The sequence below is a fragment of the Protopterus annectens genome, chromosome 5.part0, assembly GCF_019279795.1.
Source record: "Protopterus annectens isolate FY-2018-M chromosome 5.part0, PAN1.0, whole genome shotgun sequence".
In the NCBI taxonomy this organism is placed as follows: domain Eukaryota; kingdom Metazoa; phylum Chordata; order Ceratodontiformes; family Protopteridae; genus Protopterus; species Protopterus annectens.
The window spans coordinates 1,179,062,361-1,179,082,829 of record NC_056735.1 but is presented as its reverse complement, the minus strand read 5'-3'; the positions used below and the strand labels follow the sequence as shown (position 1 = coordinate 1,179,082,829).

The following is a 20,469-nucleotide window of genomic DNA, read 5'->3' as shown; positions in this document are numbered from 1 at the left end:
CATTGTTGCAGTATTCCTTTCCAGCTTCCTTCCCCTGTATACTTATATCACCTCCTTAATAAGTCGTTCTACCTCTGTTCCTATCCTATGGAAAACACCCTAGAACAAAGGAGGCTTTCTTACCACTTCATAATATGCTACTCCTAATTGACCAGTTTCTTGTCTCAGGGGTCTTCAGGCCACTGTCTTGGAGATAGTCTGATGAACTATGTTAATACATCCACCTATATACTCTTACATTTGTGAGTTGATGTCATACATCTGACATATGACACTGGGAAGGTAAAGCTTTGGTACCCCATCTGGATGACAGAGGTGATAACTCATGTGTTAGGAATACTGCAGCAGTGATTAGTAGGACATCTATTTTTATGGAAAGTTCTTATACAACTTTACTTTCTATGAAGATATGCTGTGTACAGAGGTGAGCACCATTATTGCACTAAAATTATTGCATGAACATTGTCTCAAAGTACTGTTGAGTATATAGACAGCAGAAGTTGGTAGCCATATAAGAAAATAAAAAAACACGTGACCACCTACATCTGTGAGAGCCAGAAGTGGGTTTTCAGGACCCCAAAAATATATCTGAGAAGTAAAAGTTAAAAAGAGAGTAGGAAATTTGCAGATAGAGTATTACATTAGTCTGAAGGTGACTACATTGTTTCTTGAAGAAAATACATTAATTAAAATAAAAAAACAGCCTACTAGTTTACTCTTATGTGTTGTTTTGTTTCTATAGGCATGCAAAGAAGAAGAAGACGAGTCCTGGACACCTCAGTGGCTTATGTTCGAGGAGAAGAGAACCTTGCTGGCTGGAGACCACGTAGTGACAGTCTCATTTTAGATCACCAGTGGGAACTGGAGAAACTGAGCTTGTTGCAAGAGGTATATTTAGGTTTAATTTGGTCAACACTGCATGGACTGAAAATGGGCTTTTGCTGATTTGGACAATCCTGGTAAACAAATGGAAATGAATGAATGAATGAATGAATGAATGAATGAATGAAAGAAGAAGTCTGTGATATGAATTTATTGAACTTCCTAGAATTACACTAAAGGTGTTTCAGACACTTTTTTAGTTAGGAAATCTCTAAAAGGTCTACAGTTTCCAGATGTCTGCCATTCTTAACTATCCTATAGAAGTATCTGAGCTAATACTCAAAATAAATGCTGCTTTATTTCTGTGTGTGGTTTTCCCAGTGTGTCAGTTGGCCATGAAGCATCACACAATCAGAACCAAGCATATTTGTTCCCCATACACTGGTCATCCACAGCTTGCAACAAGAGCCATTCACAGGGGCCACCATGCAGGCAGTCATGAGGGTCTTGTTCCTTCACCAGAGTTCTGCATATGACGGCAAGCACTTCTTCTGTTTTGTCCATAATACCACTTTTAGGATCATAGGCAGTTACTAGGCTATTGGCCCTGAGGTTATTAATGAATTTGTGGAGAAGTCACACTCCCCAAAGGTGATGATGCATTTTTTGGCATTCAGTTTGAGGTCATCTTTCTGGCACCAGTTATTTGTTTGGGTGAGACCCTCTTGAAGGATGTCCACATCACTAGGTGAATAGATGACAATGCCCAGCTTGCAGTCATCTGCAAACTTAGTCAGCCATAGCCCACTGGTTTTGTTCTGCACCTCAGTAAAGTATACCTTAAACAACAGAGGTCCCAAGACTGATCCCTGGGATACATCACTCGTTACAGGTCTACTGCTTGAGGTGACTTCTCCTGTTTTGATTAGGTGGGTTCTATCAGTGAGCCAGTTTGCTACCCATCTGGTAACATATGGATTGATGCCTAGTTGAGAGAGTTTATCTATTATACCCAAGTGGGGAATAGTATCGAAGGCTTTGGCCAGGTCAAGGTAGGTGGTGTGCACCATCTTCCCCTCATCCATGGCTTTGGTGACTGTCTCAAAAAGAGTGAACCAGATTTAACAGACATGCCCTCCTCTTGATGAAACCAAACTGTGTGGGATCGAATGTTTGGAGGCTGCCAATGTCCTTGTGAAGGAAGTCCATGATAATCCATTCCATGACCTTGCAGATCCAGCCGATTAGGCTGATAGGTCTGTAATTTCACGCATTGGTGGATGTTCCACCTTTGTGCAAAGAGATGACAGTGGCTGTTCTCCAGTCAGCTGGGATGAAGCCGGTGCTCAGGCTTTGGTTGAATAGGGTGCCTAATGATGCAGCAAGTCCCCACCTGAGTTCATGTAGGATGCAGCCTGGGTTGTTATTGGGTCCCATGGAGGCTGTATTTTTTGCCTTTGAGAGGGCAGTGATGACTTGCTCCCTAAAGATAAGGGAAGGGGGGCAGGTGCTGGGTATGTCCTGATTTACTGATGGGGGGGACAGAGGGGTGAAGTTTTCACTGAACCTGTCTGCCAGCAGGTTGGCTATATCTACAGCATTTGTGTATGTGGCATCCTTGACCACCAGTTCTGAGCAGATCTGAGTGTTTCCTTTGAGATTGCAGATATATGTAAAGAAGGCCTTATGATTGTTTTTAGTTGATGTGGCCAGTTTGGACTGAAAGTTTGCTTTGGACGATTTCACTAGTGCTGTTGTGTTCAGGCTAAGGAGAGACTGCTTCCATTTAGGCACCTGCTCCCCTAATCAGTCATTTGCTTCTGAACGTTCCAATACTTCAAAGTCCTTTGGCAGCCACCATGATGGAACAGTGTCCTAAATATGCTCCCAGTCCTCCCAGTATGTTGCACCCATCTAGGTTTTCACTGGAGGGAGACCATTGGGGTAGTCCCAATTCCTCCACTACCTTGCACCTCTATGAGAGATGAATTCTCACCAAACAAAAGGAAACTATCCATCAGACAAGGGAGGGAGTTCCTGACTTCATAAAATCTCTGGCAATGAGGGAATTTCTAATGTCATCCCTAACCCTTTCCCTGTGCAAGGGAATATATTTTGCATATCACATATGCAACAACAATCACGTGCTTTTCTACAAAAGCATACTTCTGTGAACCCACAGTGAAAACTAATGCTACCTGGCTTGATGGCTAATTGCCCAGCCGTGGGCCTTTCCTTGTATAGTCACCCTTCCTCTGAGGGGTGTATGGCACTGAATGGCCCAATCTAGAGTACACCAAATCCAAGCTGGGCATACACATCCTCACCACACTAGCTCATGCAAATGCCCCAAGCTGCCAAATGAGCTGATATCACCTTCAACTTGGTTATATCTGTGCCCCCCCATGTCACAGACCCAAAAAATCTGGACTACCTTAACAAAGTTTTTCATTGCAGATATATAAAAGGGGCATTGGGAATTTTTCTCCCATTCTGACCAGTGTAAAAAGCTTGCCTCAGAAATAGACAAGCTCCTATTACTGTGAATTATACCCCATGCAAAACTATGACATTGGAATATATAGTTACTGAGTGCCTGGAAAGTGTGATGTGGATGGTAGGTCAGTTTTGTTTCAGTGAAGTTATACTGAAGCTTGTCAGTTATTAAATTGATATTTCATAAATTATACTAGTCAAATGGTGAATATCATACCATAATGTAGCAAACCTGGTGAAATTTTAGATATTCTTTCTTTCAAGTGATCTTCCCTATCTCCTTTCAATAAGTTCATGGAATTTTTTTTTTATATTTCTCATTTCTTTTTTCTTTTTTGAAACTTTTAACATTAACATCAGATGTTCTCTTTCACTTTCTCCCTTTTATCTAAACAAATGTGTTTCTATCACATTCTCTGAGTAGCTGTATGTTTATGAAGGAATTATCTCTCCTTTGTTCCCAGATTTCTTTTTTTTTTTTTTTTTTTTTTTATTTAATTCCCATCTTTTACCTGATTAAATGCAAAAAAAAAAAAAAGAATATTTTTATTAGATGTTAGGACAGGTATTTTATGTGTATTCCTGTCCACTGCAAAGCAAGTCTATATGTCATGATTTAGTAAGAAAGAAATGATGTGACCATATTGTGTAATCCATTTTTGATTCCTAATTGCCTCAGTGGGATCAAAATTAAGGAAGTCTGTATTGGTCCACTAACTGAAACACAAAGATAATGGAGCATATACATGATATAATGTCATTTACTAGACAACACAGATTTTGCAAAATGTGTGTTGGGCCAATAAAAGGTATTACATGACATCGGTGTTCCATTGTGTTTGTGTTTCCAGAGGGATCAGTAATTCTGCTGAAACCTTTAGCTTAAACCACCTGACAAAAGCATTGTTTTGTGTGCAGCTGATGGAAGTCTGATTCTTCATAGCCACTAATTATGCAATACCATGAAATACAGTAGAGTTTGGGGAAAATGGTCTATAATTTGTTCCTAAATGCACACTGTTGGAATCACATAACTGCAAAATAGCAAACACTCAAAAATGATATTTAGTGGGTGAAAAACAAGTCCCATATCCTTTGTTAAATTCTATAAAAAACTGGAAGATTGCATTACAGTGGAGAAAGGGGAAGTTTTTTTTTTTTTTTTTTTTTTGCATAATTCACACTTCTTCCTTTTTCTTTTGTTGTAGCAAATTCAGACATGGAAAATGGCTTTTCTGAAATAACAGTGCTCAAAAATATCTGATATCAGCCCTAGGATTCAAGAAGGCTTAGTGTGATGCAACATCCTTAACTCAGAAATTTTGCACATAGCTCTAAGCCTTTCTGATTCACAAACTGCTCTACTTCTCAGTTTTTTTCTCCACATTGGACTCAGTAAAGAAAGCAGCGTAATAGGCAAAGCAGCATGCTAATGCTGTGTTCTGGAGGGGCGGTTAATGCTAATTAGTCATGTGCTTTTCTCAAGAAACTTTAGCTACTCCCAATTGGCTTGGCCGAATGATTCTCCCCTGGCTAAATAAAATTTTACTCAAAGAAAAAGTGAATACTGTCAAAAGACAGGAGTCATCTGTTTACTCCTGCCATCCTACTGGAGTGTTTGTGGAGTAGGTAAGTGGTAAGTCCAGCAAAGCTGTGGCATTGAGGAGTGTCCATATATATGTGTGTGGATGTGTGGACATGTGGGAGCATGAATGAGGCTGCATGAATGAGTGTGAGTGTGTGTGTGTGTGTGTGTGTGTGTGTGTGTGTGTGTGTGTGTGTGTGTGTGTGTGTGCGTGTGTGTGTGAATCTTGATTTTGAAAATTTTGAATTAATAAAGTATACAAGCAAATGAGTGTGTTCAACCACCTAGTAAGTGTGCTCAGCCAGCTGAGCCCAAGCAGCCCTGATCCTCAGTTTCTCCCTAACTACTCTTAAATACTCTGTGGTGTACTTATGTAGAAGTTGATCTGTACGATAATGAAGACAGACACAGAATTGGGATGGGTTCTATCTTCAATCACATTTGCAACTAAGTGGCTTTATCAAAACTGATATTTTTGACAAAATGTACTTTTGTAGTGAAGCTACTTGGATAAACGGAAGTTTGTTCGATTAGCCATCAATCATCTATGCTGTAAAAGGGTTATGCCTTCTATTGGGAGGAAAATTATTATGCCTAGTGTTTTCCCTAGCAACCCAAGCATCACGTTATCAAAGGATACATTCAGACACTCATACAAACGCACACACACACACACACACACACACACACACACACACACACACACACATCATTTGATCAGATATACCAGTCCATGTAGGTGTAAGTGACCTGTCACCTGAGACATATCTCCGTGGACTATATGAAGAGAGACATGATGAAGTTCTCCAACTATGTGTCCCAGGCCACTGTAAGCCTAGCATCAAGCATCATTCTACCTTCTCCAAAGATGAGACCACAATATGAACAGAAGGTAATCGACTTTAGTAATTGATTTAGTTTTTGGTATCATTCAAACAAGGCACAATATTTGTCACCCTGTGAGGATATGGTTTACAGACCACATTGCTTTGCCAGGGATGGCCTGCACCTGCCCCTCTAGGCTTTTGAATTTTGGATAAAACATTGTCTAATCCCATCATCCCTTTTCTAATGCATTGCCAACCTGATAAACCTTTCAACATAGCAAAACCAACCCAAGAAAATCTAAAGGTGTTACTGCTCAATGCCAGGAGTCTAAACAATAAACTATACTCCCAGCAAGTTCTCCTCACCTTAGAAAATGTATATTACTGTGCCCTTACTAAGAAATGGATTAAAACCATGGAGAGCACCCTTGCAATGCAGTGCTATAATGCCTTCCACACACTTAGACCAGCTACTGCATAGGAAGGAACAAAAGGTTGAGGTGTCTCAATTTACATAAAAAACACACCTCAAGACTGGTCACATAGTATGACACATTTGAGCTTCTCCATGTCTAAATTACCATAAGCAAAGTCCCATAGCATATCCTTACAAGCTATAAGTTCCTCTCTATGACCCATGAAACCCATAAGATATAAGTACTGGAGACACACCCCATTCAACGCTATACCATATTCATGGCCAACTTTAACTACCCCACTACAAACTGGGGATCATATGTGCCCATAAACATGTAGGCACAGAGATTCCTGGACTCTGTAACCACAAACATTTTGAACCAGCTAGTCTGTACCCCCTCTAGGGGTGCTAACAATTTTGACCTGGTCTTCACAAAACATTGTACCCCCATGTAATGTCCTCACAGGTCAGGTCAGATCACAAAACTGCCTCCTTTAAAATAAAAATAGAATTTGGGACCCCAGCTAACCATGAAACTTTTAGGAATTATTCTAAGGCAAACTTCCTACGATTAAGTGACACCCTAGTGAAATTTCAAGACCCCGTAAACACTGAGAACACCACTGCCTATGTGGAATTGATCACAAAACCCCTGTATAATCATGTTAATGACTGCACAGAGACAACTGTGCCCACCCCCAGAAAAAAAGCACTGGACAAAAAAACAAAACAAAAAAAAAAAAACAAGCCACCCAGGTGAAATTCCAATGTTAAAAATTAAGAATTGTAATGTCTAGCAAGGTAAAATGCCATTATGAAATTAAACAAGCAACTCATGGAACTAATCAAGTCTACCAAAGCAAAATTTGAGGTAAAAAATAGCCTCTCAGAACAGGGATGATCACAAGGAATTTTTCAACTATGTCCACGACCACATGTCTATATTATTATCTCAAAGTTACGGAACATTGAAAACAATATGGTCGACATCATATTATCGAAGTTCCGTAAATTTGAAAATTAAAATAAGAAATTTGAAACATCAAATACTTACCCTGATGGGTTTAAGCAGTGGGGCAAGCCCCCATGCACCCCCACACCCCCTGCTACTTAAATATACCAACTCTGAGATCGCGCTACAGTGCAGGTAAGGGAAATCTTCCCTTTCCGCACCATACTCCATTAAAGTGTGATCTCTGAGTTGGCATATTTAAGTAGTGGGGGTTGTGGGGGGTGCAGCAGGGCTTGCCCCCCTACCTAAACACCCTTTACTTGTTTTTTTTTCAGGATCTTGTAGAATTTTGATGGTTTAATGGTTCGATCACTAAAGTTCGATCTTTAGTGATTCGAAGCATTAAACTTTCAAGATTCTAATATAGACCCATGTCCACAACCTTAAAGGGCAATCCACAGCAATATGCCAAACTAATTGTATGTGGAGCCACCTGTACTGAGCCATATGATGTAGCAAATGTACTAGACAAAAAATTTAGGTACAATTCTATCCCCCCCCCCCCCCCCAGACAGCCCTCAGGGACTACCATCAATCATAAATCCACCAACTGTCACTATGAAACAGATCCTCAATGGACTCTCCAAGGTCAAGAACACTGTGTCAGTGGGTCCCAGTAATATCCCAGGATGCCTCCTTAATAGCATGAAATATGATCCATCTGCATCACTAAGAATACTATTTAACCATAGCCTCCAGACAAGCTTCATGCCAAGCAAATTGAGACTGCCCTCTGCACATGAACCAGGTCCATCTATGTGCCTGGGTAACTACAGACCAATAAGTCTAACTAGTTTCATATGCAAATCCAGGGAAATAATTATTATGGAAATGATAACTAGTGAGATATGGAAAACGTCAGACACAGGATCCAACACAGCTTGGTTTTATCAAGGGCAGGTCAGGACTACTCAACCTGGTGGACTTCTTTGAGATGGTCACCAAAGCAATGGATGAGAGTAAAATGGTTCATACTGACTACCTTGACCTAGTCAAATAATTTAGCACAATACCCCACTCAGGCATTGTAAACAAACTCATAAAATTAGGCATAAGCCCCTATGTTACCCCCACTGGATGGCCAGCTAGCTCAAAGATGGGACCCAAGAAATTAGGATAGGGGAGTCTTCCTCCACAAAAAGGCCAGTCACTAGTGAAGTCCCTCAAGGCTCACAGCTGGATCCTTTTTGGCCTCTACTCCTCTGAATTCAAGGCCAAACATCAAGGGACTCTGGCTGACCAAGTTTGCAGACAATTGCAAACTAGTCCCAGTCATAGAATCCCCTAAGACACAAATACCCTACAAGAAGGCCTGACACAGACCAGTAACTGGTGCCAGAGCCACAGACTGAAACTCAATGCCAAGAAATTCATAGTACCATCCTTTGGGAAGACCTCTACCCCTGGAAACTATCACACTGATAATACACCCCTAAGAGTAGACACAATGGTTAGGGATTTGGGAACACATGTAGACAGTAACCTGGCCTTTGACCATCATGTGTCAATGGTAATAAGGAAATACTTCCATGCTGAACAAGTTATAAGCAAGGGTATGGCATCTGGGTCCAAGGATGTTATTGTTCTGCTGCACTCAGCCCTCATCAGAGCAATTACTAAGTACAATGCCCCATTTCGTATGCACCTGACCAGGCATGTACAACAACTGGAGCATTCACAGTGGATCTTCACAAAAAGAATAGAGTATAAATAACAAGCCCAATTCCTGTAATCAGTCTCCTACAGACTGCTGAGAGGCAATTAATGCCTGCAAAGCGTCCTCTGATCCTGCTCAGATGGACCTGTTGTATATCCACAAAAGAAATAGCATCAGAATTACCCAATCTAGGGACTTAAACCTCATCTGCAGCATAAGTAGGCCATGTTAGATGGACAGGACATGTATGTGTCTAAGAGACTACCCCTTCTCTGGAACAAGCTTCCCATCCATATGAAGCAGAGTTCTTCCCTAACACAATTCAAAACTAACTTGATCTAGTGGGTAAGGAATAAGAAATTTACTCCTGGTTGGCACCTATGTCTCTCTGGTAAGCAGAGGTAGCTTGTAAATGCTTGACCACCCATGCCCTAGCCTATATTTACCCATTAAAATAACTCTAAAGTATCAAAGCTTGTCATGTACATTTGGGAAGCATAGCTAGGCTTAAAAAGGCATGTTGGGAGCCTAGTAATCAGCTGTGAGCCTGTGAACTAGTAAGTAACTTCTTCTCAACAACGGACTAGTGATGTCATAAGACCCTGACTCTATATAAGAAGAAATCAGTTGGGATAAACAAGGCTTTTAAGTGGAAAAATATATTAACAAAAACATTTTTGAGTAGTGGGGAAGAAAAATATTTTACTCTTACATGCGATGAGGAACAGCAATACCCATGCATGCAAAAACCAAGCTGGAGCATGTTCAAATGTTACATTTTAATATAACTGAATGTTGAATATATGGCAAAATGAGATATCTTGAGTCCCATCTGCTGTTGACTACTATTTTAGTGGTTTACCATCATGCTTTACCTCCTAACACAGTGTTTGTACCTGACCTTTCAAAATGGCTTATATTATTGGGTATCCTCTCTTCTGTTCTGTGTATCCTTATTTTCAGGTTTGATCTGGACAGTATTTCTTTATGTTGTCCCTCTATAATAGGTTGAGAAAACACGTCACTACCTTCTGCTTCGAGAGAAATTAGAAACTGCACAAAAGTCAGGCATGGAGTCAATTTCATCATATGTCAATGAAAGTCTGAATGAACCATTCACTTTCTCCCAAATATCAAGAAGCAACAGTCAAGATATACAAAGCCCACCAAATGAAGTCACAAGTGAAAGACAGAAAGAACTAGCAGCCAAGGTAAGCAGTAGCCCTAGCATTCCTAATGTCTCACAGTCCTTGGACAAGGGTGATAAGGCAAAACCAAAAAGCAAAAAAAGAAATACTTTTGTAAGCTGATGTTAAAACAGATTTTTTCATTACCATGTGTTATACATTCTTATTTATTTATTTATTTGATTATCTATTTACTTTTTTGTACCTCAGTTTATGACTTCTGAGTTGTTATAAACATGTTGCTTTTACTATTGAGATCACACTTAGACCATTATCACACATGGGGCATCTCATATGATAGCATCTTGGCTTTCTGCCAAGTAATTTGCAGAGCAGTGCTGCCTTCTCTTGTAATATGGTTTTAACATGCTTCCATGTGCAGGGAAGACGTAAAGAAAAGGCAAACCTGCATGAATAATGAGGGCCATCACTCACCAGATCATACACAAACTCATATATGCACACATAAACTTGCAAACACGCATGCACCTTCCATGCAGTTACTTCTGTTTTTTAGAATTACAGTGCATCATCTTACATTTTAAGCTGGGATGCTAACAAAGATTTTTCCACCTGTTGAGTAAGCAGAACATTTGGCCTGAATTAACATTTCTAAATGTGTAATACAGGCTGTGTCTGCACTTTTTAAAGTTTGCAACAATTGAAAGTACCACTGCAAGCCAGGATCTGGAGCTAGTAACCGCTGATGCCTAAGAGAAAATAAAACCTGTCAACAGAATGTCATATTCGGATATGCTATGTTCTATTCCATTTATTACTTTTATAGACAAGTTTTTTTAAAGAATTTATCACTGAAATTTGGTCCTGACTGTTGTTTTCCTCCCATATGCATGGGGATCAACACCTTTAAGACAACCACTTCTGGCATGACAAACAGAAGAGAATGGTGTATGTCAGAGATGATCACTGAAAATGAATGAACAAAGTATTCATTTTAAAATAACTGAACAGATGGATGAATGAATGATTTAAAGTACATACTGATGCAGCAATTTAAGATGAATTTGCATCATAAGCGCCATGAGGTCTGCTCCTCTGTGATGCGTTATTATGACCATAATGTGTAGTTATTTTACCACTGTACTGCGGACCATGCTTGTAGTAGTGTCAACAAGAACAAAATTAAGTATATGTGAGGAAACTGGTGCTACATTATATGACTCCCCATTTTAATTTTGAGGACTGTAATTGTGATATTAGGAATTATGAAACAATTATAGCAAATCTAAGGCAATGTCTGTCTAGCTCTCTCTCTCTCTATATATATATATATATATATATACATATATATATATATATATATATATTTCGTAAACTCCACATAATGCCAAGGAATGGAACAGGGTGAAGACAGTCAGGAATAAATCAATCAAAATTACGCGTTTCGTTCACTTTTAATAACTGTGAACTTCTTCAGAAAATACAAACATATAGAAACTGTTAATTCAAATACTTAATAGTAAAAGTCACATGAAAAAATAATCCAATCACAAAGCAATTAATTAAGTAAATACTTATTTAAACTTATAAACTAAACTGTTAATTTGTTTTAAAATCAAATAAATATCACTTAGTGACCATCACTTAAAGTTACAAATTTCATTCATCAAACACAAAAAGAAGAGTAATAGTGTTAGAAAACATTATGTATGTAATGTTTTCCATTACTAAAGCCTTTGTGCTTGCAGAAAACATTTAATGTTGATAGCTTCATTCAAACCTGGAAATTCATCTGCTCTTAGCATAATTTGCCACAGAGCTTCCCTACATTCCAATTTAACTTTGTAGTTTCCACTAAATAAACTGTCATTTACCTTTTCTAAAACTGAAAAAGTGAATTTCTTAAAATCTGGACATGTATCTGCGTGTTTGGCCAGAGCATTTTTAAAGTCTTTGTTTTTAATAGCTGACAAATGTTCATAAATTCTTTTGTGAAAGGCTCTCATAGTTTTTCCTATGTAAAACTGTTCACAAGAATTACATATAGCAGCGTACACTACATTCTTCGTCTTACATGTGTAGTGCCCTCTACTGTAGAAATCCTTGTTCAGGTGTTTAAAGAAAACTGAACTAGTCCCAGAAATAAAACTACAATATTTACAATTTCCACAAGGGAAAGTACCTAGTAATGATTTATTAGTCAAATTTCTACAACTAGTATCATGTTCTAAAATAGATTTTAAATTAGATGTTTTCTTGTATGTGAACAAAGGAAACTTGCCTATTATGTTAGTCAAATCATGATTACCCAAAACAACCTTCCAGTTTTCAGAAATAATGTTTCTAATAACCTTCATTTCATTTGTTATAGGAATAGGAAATGCTAAATAAAAGGTTCTGGTTTGGTTGTCAGTAACTTTAACATTAACTGAAAAAGGATCTTTGGACTTCTTAAGAATAGGAATTGCTTTGTTGTCTCTTAATAAAATAACCTCTCCCAAAATTTTTTGAAGCCAAAATCCACTATAACCTCTGTCAATGAAAAAACTCTTGAGCTTGTGAGCCTCTTCTTTAAACATGTCATTATTAGTAGTAAGACGACTTAACCTAATAAATTGCCCCTTAACCACTCCACGTTTCATGAATTCTGGATGTAAACTATCAAAGTGTAAATACTGATTGGTAAAACTGGACTTTCTGTAAATGCTACTTTCAAAATAAGAGTGTTCATCATTGTAACTTAAATGAATATCCAAAAAGTCCAAAGTTTTACCAAAATGTCCTATGGTAAAATTCAAAAAATCAGTGGATTTGTTTAAACTATCCACGAAACTACAAAAAATATCAAAGTCACCATTCCATAAAATAAACAAATCATCAATGTATCGTCTGTAGAAAATTAAATGTTTTGCCAGAGGGTCTAACATTAAACTGTTTAACTCCCAAGTGGCCATTACCAAATTGGCAAAACTAGGTGCTACCCTAGAACCCATTGCCACACCTGTAACTTGTTTGTACTGTAAACCATCAAATGAAAAGAAATTGTTATCCAAAACCATCTCCATAAGAATACACACTGTGTTGACCATGTTGTTGTCTAAATCTGTGTGGTTTGACAAATAATCTCTCATCATTTCCAAACCCTTATTTTGGTCAATACACGTGTATAAAGAAACCACATCTAAAGATGCAAAGTGAAAACCAGATATTTAAACTTGAACAGTACTCAATAGTTCTAACAAGTGCCAAGAATCCCTTAAGTAAAATTTCATTTTTTGCACTATAGGATTCAAGATTTGGTCTAACCAAATTGAAATGGATTCTGTCTTTGAAAAACATTCTGAAATGATTGGCCTAAAAGGTAATGTGTTCTTAAACTTATGTAGCTTAGGTATACCAAACATACAAGCTAGTCTAGGGTATTCAGTGTACATGAAGTCATAATCTGGATAGGTAATGTTGTTCTGACTTAATAAGTCAAATAAAACCACATCCAGTTTTGCAAAACTTCTAGTGATGTCAACATTTGTCACAGTTTTGTAACTTAAACCATCACTCAGCAGTGTCTTCATTGCTGTAGTGTACTCAACAGTTTTCATTATGACCAAGGTACCCCCTTTATCCGATTTCATGACCCTTAAATCACTACTTTTAGTCAAAAAATCAAGTGCTTCCAGTTCTGAAATAGATAAATTAGGCTCATAATGGCTATTACTGGCCATCATCCTAAAATCTTGTTCACAAATCTTACCAAAAACACTTAATGTTGTATTTAATAAAGGGTTAAAGGTACTTTTCTTAGTACATACATTGTTTAAAACCACTTTCTCAGACATACCATCGAGAATAAATTTTAAGTTCAATTTCCTTAAATACAGTTTGAAATCAACAATCAATTTTGGAAGGTTAACTTTGTTTGAAGGGATAAAAGATAGTCCTTTCTTAAGAAGGGAAATAACTTCAAAAGGCAAATTACTGTCTGTTAAATTACAAACACTAATCCCAAAACTCAGTTCTTTTTCTTGTTCTTGCCTCTTGCTCTGCTCCGCGTCTGAACCCTGCCAGACCATTTGGGCACTTTCTTGTTCCCATTCTTGTCCACTAAAAAAGGACTTGCTTTATCATTTGAGGAGATCACCTGAGCATAAGAAGTGCTGGCATTACTATTAGAACTAGAAGTTCCAATGCCATTAGTGACTGTGTTGTTGTTGTTATGAATAACTGTATGCCCTTGCACAGAGTCCTTAACAAGGTCCTGACATTCAGTGTCAGTTGTAGTTATAGACACAGTTTTTGAGACATTCAATTGTACCAAGTCACCTTTGTTTTGATTATCTGCTTGTTTCACAAGATAAGCAGTCTTTTTCTCGTACGCTGTTAAATCTCTATTTAATTTTTTGCGTTTTCTTTCAACAATGGAGGCTCTAAGCCTCTCTAGTTTAGCGTTGATACTGAAATACATGGTGGCTAGTTCTTGAAACACTCGTGACGCTCTTATTTTAGCGTCTACAGTTTCCGCTTTTCCTTTCAAGTTTGATAGTTCAACAGAATAATGCTGTACCAGTAATTTCATGTAAGACACACCTGTGTCATTAAACAGTTCAACTAAACACTTGTACAAGTCGTCCCCAAAACAAACACAATTGGGGAATCTAAAGACTCTTAAACCAAAGGGCACCACTTTCAATTTTACGTTCTCTTCCAGGTAGAAAATTTCTAACTGGAGAGAAACACGCTTTGTACATGTTTTTTCTAAAAATCTGATGTCGTCTTTGAGAGTGGCTATAGCGTCACTTGGTACATTTAAAATAGTCCCACTTACTTGTTCTTTAACTTCGGTGGCTACCCTTCGAGAAAAAGGATTGTCCATCGTCTTAAAGGTCTGTTCCGTAACCCTGCTGTTGGTAAGATGGTTCGCGTCTTGAAAATCAACAGTTCCACTGTTAACGCTACCAGATCATACACAAACTCATATATGCACAAATAAACTTGCAAACACGCATGCACCTTCCATGCAGTTACTTCTGTTTTTTAGAATTACAGTGCATCATCTTACATTTTAAGCTGGGATGCTAACAAAGATTTTTCCACCTGTTGAGTAAGCAGAACGTTTGGCCTGAATTAACATTTCTGAATGTGTAATACAGGCTGTATCTGCACTTTTTAAAGTTTGCAACAATTGAAAGTACCACTGCAAGCCATGATCTGGAGCTAGTAACTGCTGATGCCTAAGAGAAAATAAAACCTGTCAACAAAATGTCATATTCGGATATGCTATGTTCTATTCCATTTATTACTTTTATAGACAAGTTTTTTTAAAGAATTTATCACTGAAATTTGGTCCTGACTGTTGTTTTCCTCCCATATGCATGGGGATCAACACCTTTAAGACAACCACTTCTGGCATGACAAACAGAAGAGAATGGTGTATGTCAGAGATGATCACTGAAAATGAATGAACAAAGTATTCATTTTAAAATAACTGAACAGATGGATGAATGAATGATTTAAAGTACATACTGATGCAGCAATTTAAGATGAATTTGCATCATAAGCGCCATGAGGTCTGCTCCTCTGTGATGCGTTATTATGACCATAATGTGTAGTTATTTTACCACTGTACTGCGAACCATGCTTGTAGTAGTGTCAACAGCAACAAAATTAAGTATATGTGAGGAAACTGGTGCTACATTATATGACTCCCCATTTTAATTTTGAGGACTGTAATTGTGATATTAGGAATTATGAGACAATTATAGCAAATCTAAGGCAATGTCTGTCTAGCTCTCTCTCTCTCTATATATATATATATATATATATATATATATATATATATATATTTCGTAAACTCCACATAATGCCAAGGAATGGAACAGGGTGAAGACAGTCAGGAATAAATCAATCAAAATTACGCGTTTCGTTCACTTTTAATAACTGTGAACTTCTTCAGAAAATACAAACATATAGAAACTGTTAATTTAAATACTTAATAGTAAAAGTCACATGAAAAAATAATCCAATCACAAAGCAATTAATGAAGTAAATACTTATTTAAACTTATAAACTAAACTGTTAATTTGTTTTAAAATCAAATAAATATCACTTAGTGACCATCACTTAAAGTTACAAATTTCATTCATCAAACACAAAAAGAAGAGTAATAGTGTTAGAAAACATTATGTATGTAATGTTTTCCATTACTAAAGCCTTTGTGCTTGCAGAAAACATTTAATGTTGATAGCTTCATTCAAACCTGGAAATTCATCTGCTCTTAGCATAATTTGCCACAGAGCTTCCCTACATTCCAATTTAACTTTGTAGTTTCCACTAAATAAACTGTCATTTACCTTTTCTAAAACTGAAAAAGTGAATTTCTTAAAATCTGGACATGTATCTGCGTGTTTGGCCAGAGCATTTTTAAAGTCTTTGTTTTTAATAGCTGACAAATGTTCATAAATTCTTTTGTGAAAGGCTCTCATAGTTTTTCCTATGTAAAACTGTTCACAAGAATTACATATAGCAGCATACACTACATTCTTTGTCTTACATGTGTAGTGCCCTCTACTGTAGAAATCCTTGTTCAGGTGTTTAAAGAAAACTGAACTAGTCCCAGAAATAAACCTACAATATTTACAATTTCCACAAGGGAAAGTACCTAGTAATGATTTATTAGTCAAATTTCTACAACTAGTATCATGTTCTAAAATAGATTTTAAATTAGATGTTTTCTTGTATGTGAACAAAGGAAACTTGCCTATTATGTTAGTCAAATCATGATTACCCAAAACAACCTTCCAGTTTTCAGAAATAATGTTTCTAATAACCTTCATTTCATTTGTTATAGGAATAGGAAATGCTAAATAAAAGGTTCTGGTTTGGTTGTCAGTAACTTTAACATTAACTGAAAAAGGATCATTGGACTTCTTAAGAATAGGAATTGCTTTGTTGTCTCTTAATAAAATAACCTCTCCCAAAATTTTTTGAAGCCAAAATCCACTATAACCTCTGTCAATGAAAAAACTCTTGAGCTTGTGAGCCTCTTCTTTAAACATGTCATTATTAGTAGTAAGACGACTTAACCTAATAAATTGCCCCTTAACCACTCCACGTTTCATGAATTCTGGATGTAAACTATCAAAGTGTAAATACTGATTGGTAAAACTGGACTTTCTGTAAATGCTACTTTCAAAATAAGAGTGTTCATCATTGTAACTCAAATGAATATCCAAAAAGTCCAAAGTTTTACCAAAATGTCCTATGGTAAAATTCAAAAAATCAGTGGATTTGTTTAAACTATCCACGAAACTACAAAAAATATCAAAGTCACCATTCCATAAAATAAACAAATCATCAATGTATCGTCTGTAGAAAATTAAATGTTTTGCCAGAGGGTCTAACATTAAACTGTTTAACTCCCAAGTGGCCATTACCAAATTGGCAAAACTAGGTGCTACCCTAGAACCCATTGCCACACCTGTAACTTGTTTGTACTGTAAACCATCAAATGAAAAGAAATTGTTATCCAAAACTATCTCCATAAGAATACACACTGTGTTGACCATGTTGTTGTCTAAATCTTTGTTGTTTGACAAATAATCTCTCATCATTTCCAAACCCTTATTTTGGTCAATACACGTGTTTAAAGAAACCACATCTAAAGATGCAAAGTGAAAACCAGATATTTAAACTTGAACAGTACTCAATAGTTCTAACAAGTGCCAAGAATCCCTTAAGTAAAATTTCATTTTTTGCACTATAGGATTCAAGATGTGGTCTAACCAAATTGAAATGGATTCTGTCTTTGAAAAACATTCTGAAATGATTGGCCTAAAAGGTAATGTGTTCTTAAACTTATGTAGCTTAGGTATACCAAACATACAAGCTAGTCTAGGGTATTCAGTGTACATGAAGTCATAATCTGGATAGGTAATGTTGTTCTGACTTAATAAGTCAAATAAAACCACATCCAGTTTTGCAAAACTTCTAGTGATGTCAACATTTGTCACAGTTTTGTAACTTAAACCATCACTCAGCAGTGTCTTCATTGCTGTAGTGTAATCAACAGTTTTCATTATGACCAAGGTACCCCCTTTATCCGATTTCATGACCCTTAAATCACTACTTTTAGTCAAAAAATCAAGTGCTTCCAGTTCGGAAATAGATAAATTAGGCTCATAATGGCTATTACTGGCCATCATCCTAAAATCTTGTTCACAAATCTTACCAAAAACACTTAATGTTGTATTTAATAAAGGGTTAAAGGTACTTTTCTTAGTACATACATTGTTTAAAACCACTTTCTCAGACATACCATCGAGAATAAATTTTAAGTTCAATTTCCTTAAATACAGTTTGAAATCAACAATCAATTTTGGAAGGTTAACTTTGTTTGAAGGGATAAAAGATAGTCCTTTCTTAAGAAGGGAAATAACTTCAAAAGGCAAATTACTGTCTGTTAAATTACAAACACTAATCCCAAAACTCAGTTCTTTTTCTTGTTCTTGCCTCTTGCTCTGCTCCGCGTCTGAACCCTGCCAGACCATTTGGGCACTTTCTTGTTCCCATTCTTGTCCACTAAAAAAGGACTTGCTTTATCGTTTGAAGAAATCACCTGGGCATAAGAAGTACTGGCATGACTATTAGAATTAGAAGTTCCAATACCATTGGTAACAGGGTTATTGTTATTATGAACAACTGTATGCCCTTGTACAGAGTCCTTAACAAGGCCCTGACATTCAGTGTCAGTTGTAACTTTAGACACAGTTTCTGAGACATTTGATTGTACCAAATCACCTTTATTTTGATTATCTGCTTGTTTCACAAGATAAGCAGTCTTTTTCTCGTACGCTGTTAAATCTCTGTTTAATTTTTTGCGTTTTCTTTCAACAATGGAGGCTCTAAGCCTCTCTAGTTTAGCGTTGATACTGAAATACATGGTGGCTAGTTCTTGAAACACTGGTGATGCTCTTATTTTAGCGTCTACAGTTTCCGCTTTTCCTTTCAAGTTTGATAGTTCAACAGAATAATGCTGTACCAGTAATTTCATGTAAGACACACCTGTGTCATTAAACAGTTCAACTAAACGCTTGTACAAGTCGTCCCCAAAGCAAACACAATTGGGGAATCTAAAGACTCTTAAACCAAAGGGCACCACTTTCAATTTTACGTTCTCTTCCAGGTAGAAAATTTCTAACTGGAGAGAAACACACTTTGTACATGTTTTTTCTAACAATCTGATGTCGTCTTTGAGAGTGGCTACAGCATCATTTGGTACATTTAAAATAGTCCCACTTACTTGTTCTTTAGCTTCTGTGGCTACCCTTAGAGAAAAAGGATTGTCCATCGTTTTAAAAGTCTGTTCCGTAACCCTGCTCTTGGTAAGATGGTTCGCGTCTTGAAAATCAACAGTTCCACCGTTAACGCTACCAGATCATACACAAACTCATATATGCACAAATAAACTTGCAAACACGCATGCACCTTCCATGCAGTTACTTCTGTTTTTTAGAATTACAGTGCATCATCTTACATTTTAAGCTGGGATGCTAACAAAGATTTTTCCACCTGTTGAGTAAGCAGAACGTTTGGCCTGAATTAACATTTCTGAATGTGTAATACAGGCTGTATCTGCACTTTTTAAAGTTTGCAACAATTGAAAGTACCACTGCAAGCCATGATCTGGAGCTAGTAACCACTGATGCCTAAGAGAAAATAAAACCTGTCAACAAAATGTCATATTCGGATATGCTATGTTCTATTCCATTTATTACTTTTATAGACAAGTTTTTTTAAAGAATTTATCACTGAAATTTGGTCCTGACTGTTGTTTTCCTCCCATATGCATGGGGATCAACACCTTTAAGACAACCACTTCTGGCATGACAAACAGAAGAGAATGGTGTATGTCAGAGATGATCACTGAAAATGAATGAACAAAGTATTCATTTTAAAATAACTGAACAGATGGATGAATGAATGATTTAAAGTACATACTGATGCAGCAATTTAAGATGAATTTGCATCATAAGCACCATGAGGTCTGCTCCTCTGTGATGCGTTATTATGACCATAATGTGTAGTTATTTTACCACTGTACTGCGAACCATGCTTGTAGTAGTGTCAACAGGAACAAAATTAAGTATATGTGAGGAAACTGGTGCTACATTATATGACTCCCCATTTTAATTTTGAGGACTGTAATTGTGATATTAGGAATTATGAGACAATTATAGCAAATCTAAGGCAATGTCTGTCTCTCTCTCTCTCTATATATATATATATATATATATATATATATATATATATATATATATATATATTTCGTAAACTCCACATAATGCCAAGGAATGGAACAGGGTGAAGACAGTCAGGAATAAATCAATCAAAATTACGCGTTTCGTTCACTTTTAATAACTATGAACTTCTTCAGAAAATACAAACATATAGAAACTGTTAATTTAAATACTTAATAGTAAAAGTCACATGAAAAAATAATCCAATCACA

General features: G+C 36.9%; 1 protein-coding gene across 18 annotated transcripts in view; it reads left to right on the top strand.

The window, feature by feature from the left end:
- The window catches only part of KIF1A (kinesin family member 1A), a 2,189,582-nt gene that overhangs the window by 2,052,386 nt on the left and 116,727 nt on the right, over window positions 1–20,469 (top strand). For all 18 annotated transcript variants that reach the window (XM_044071047.1, XM_044071036.1, XM_044071035.1 and 15 more), the window contains 2 exons: window positions 743–888; window positions 9,825–10,028. In XM_044071047.1, coding sequence (XP_043926982.1) covers window positions 743–888; window positions 9,825–10,028 — 350 coding nt within the window. The remainder of the gene's footprint in view (window positions 1–742; window positions 889–9,824; window positions 10,029–20,469) is intronic.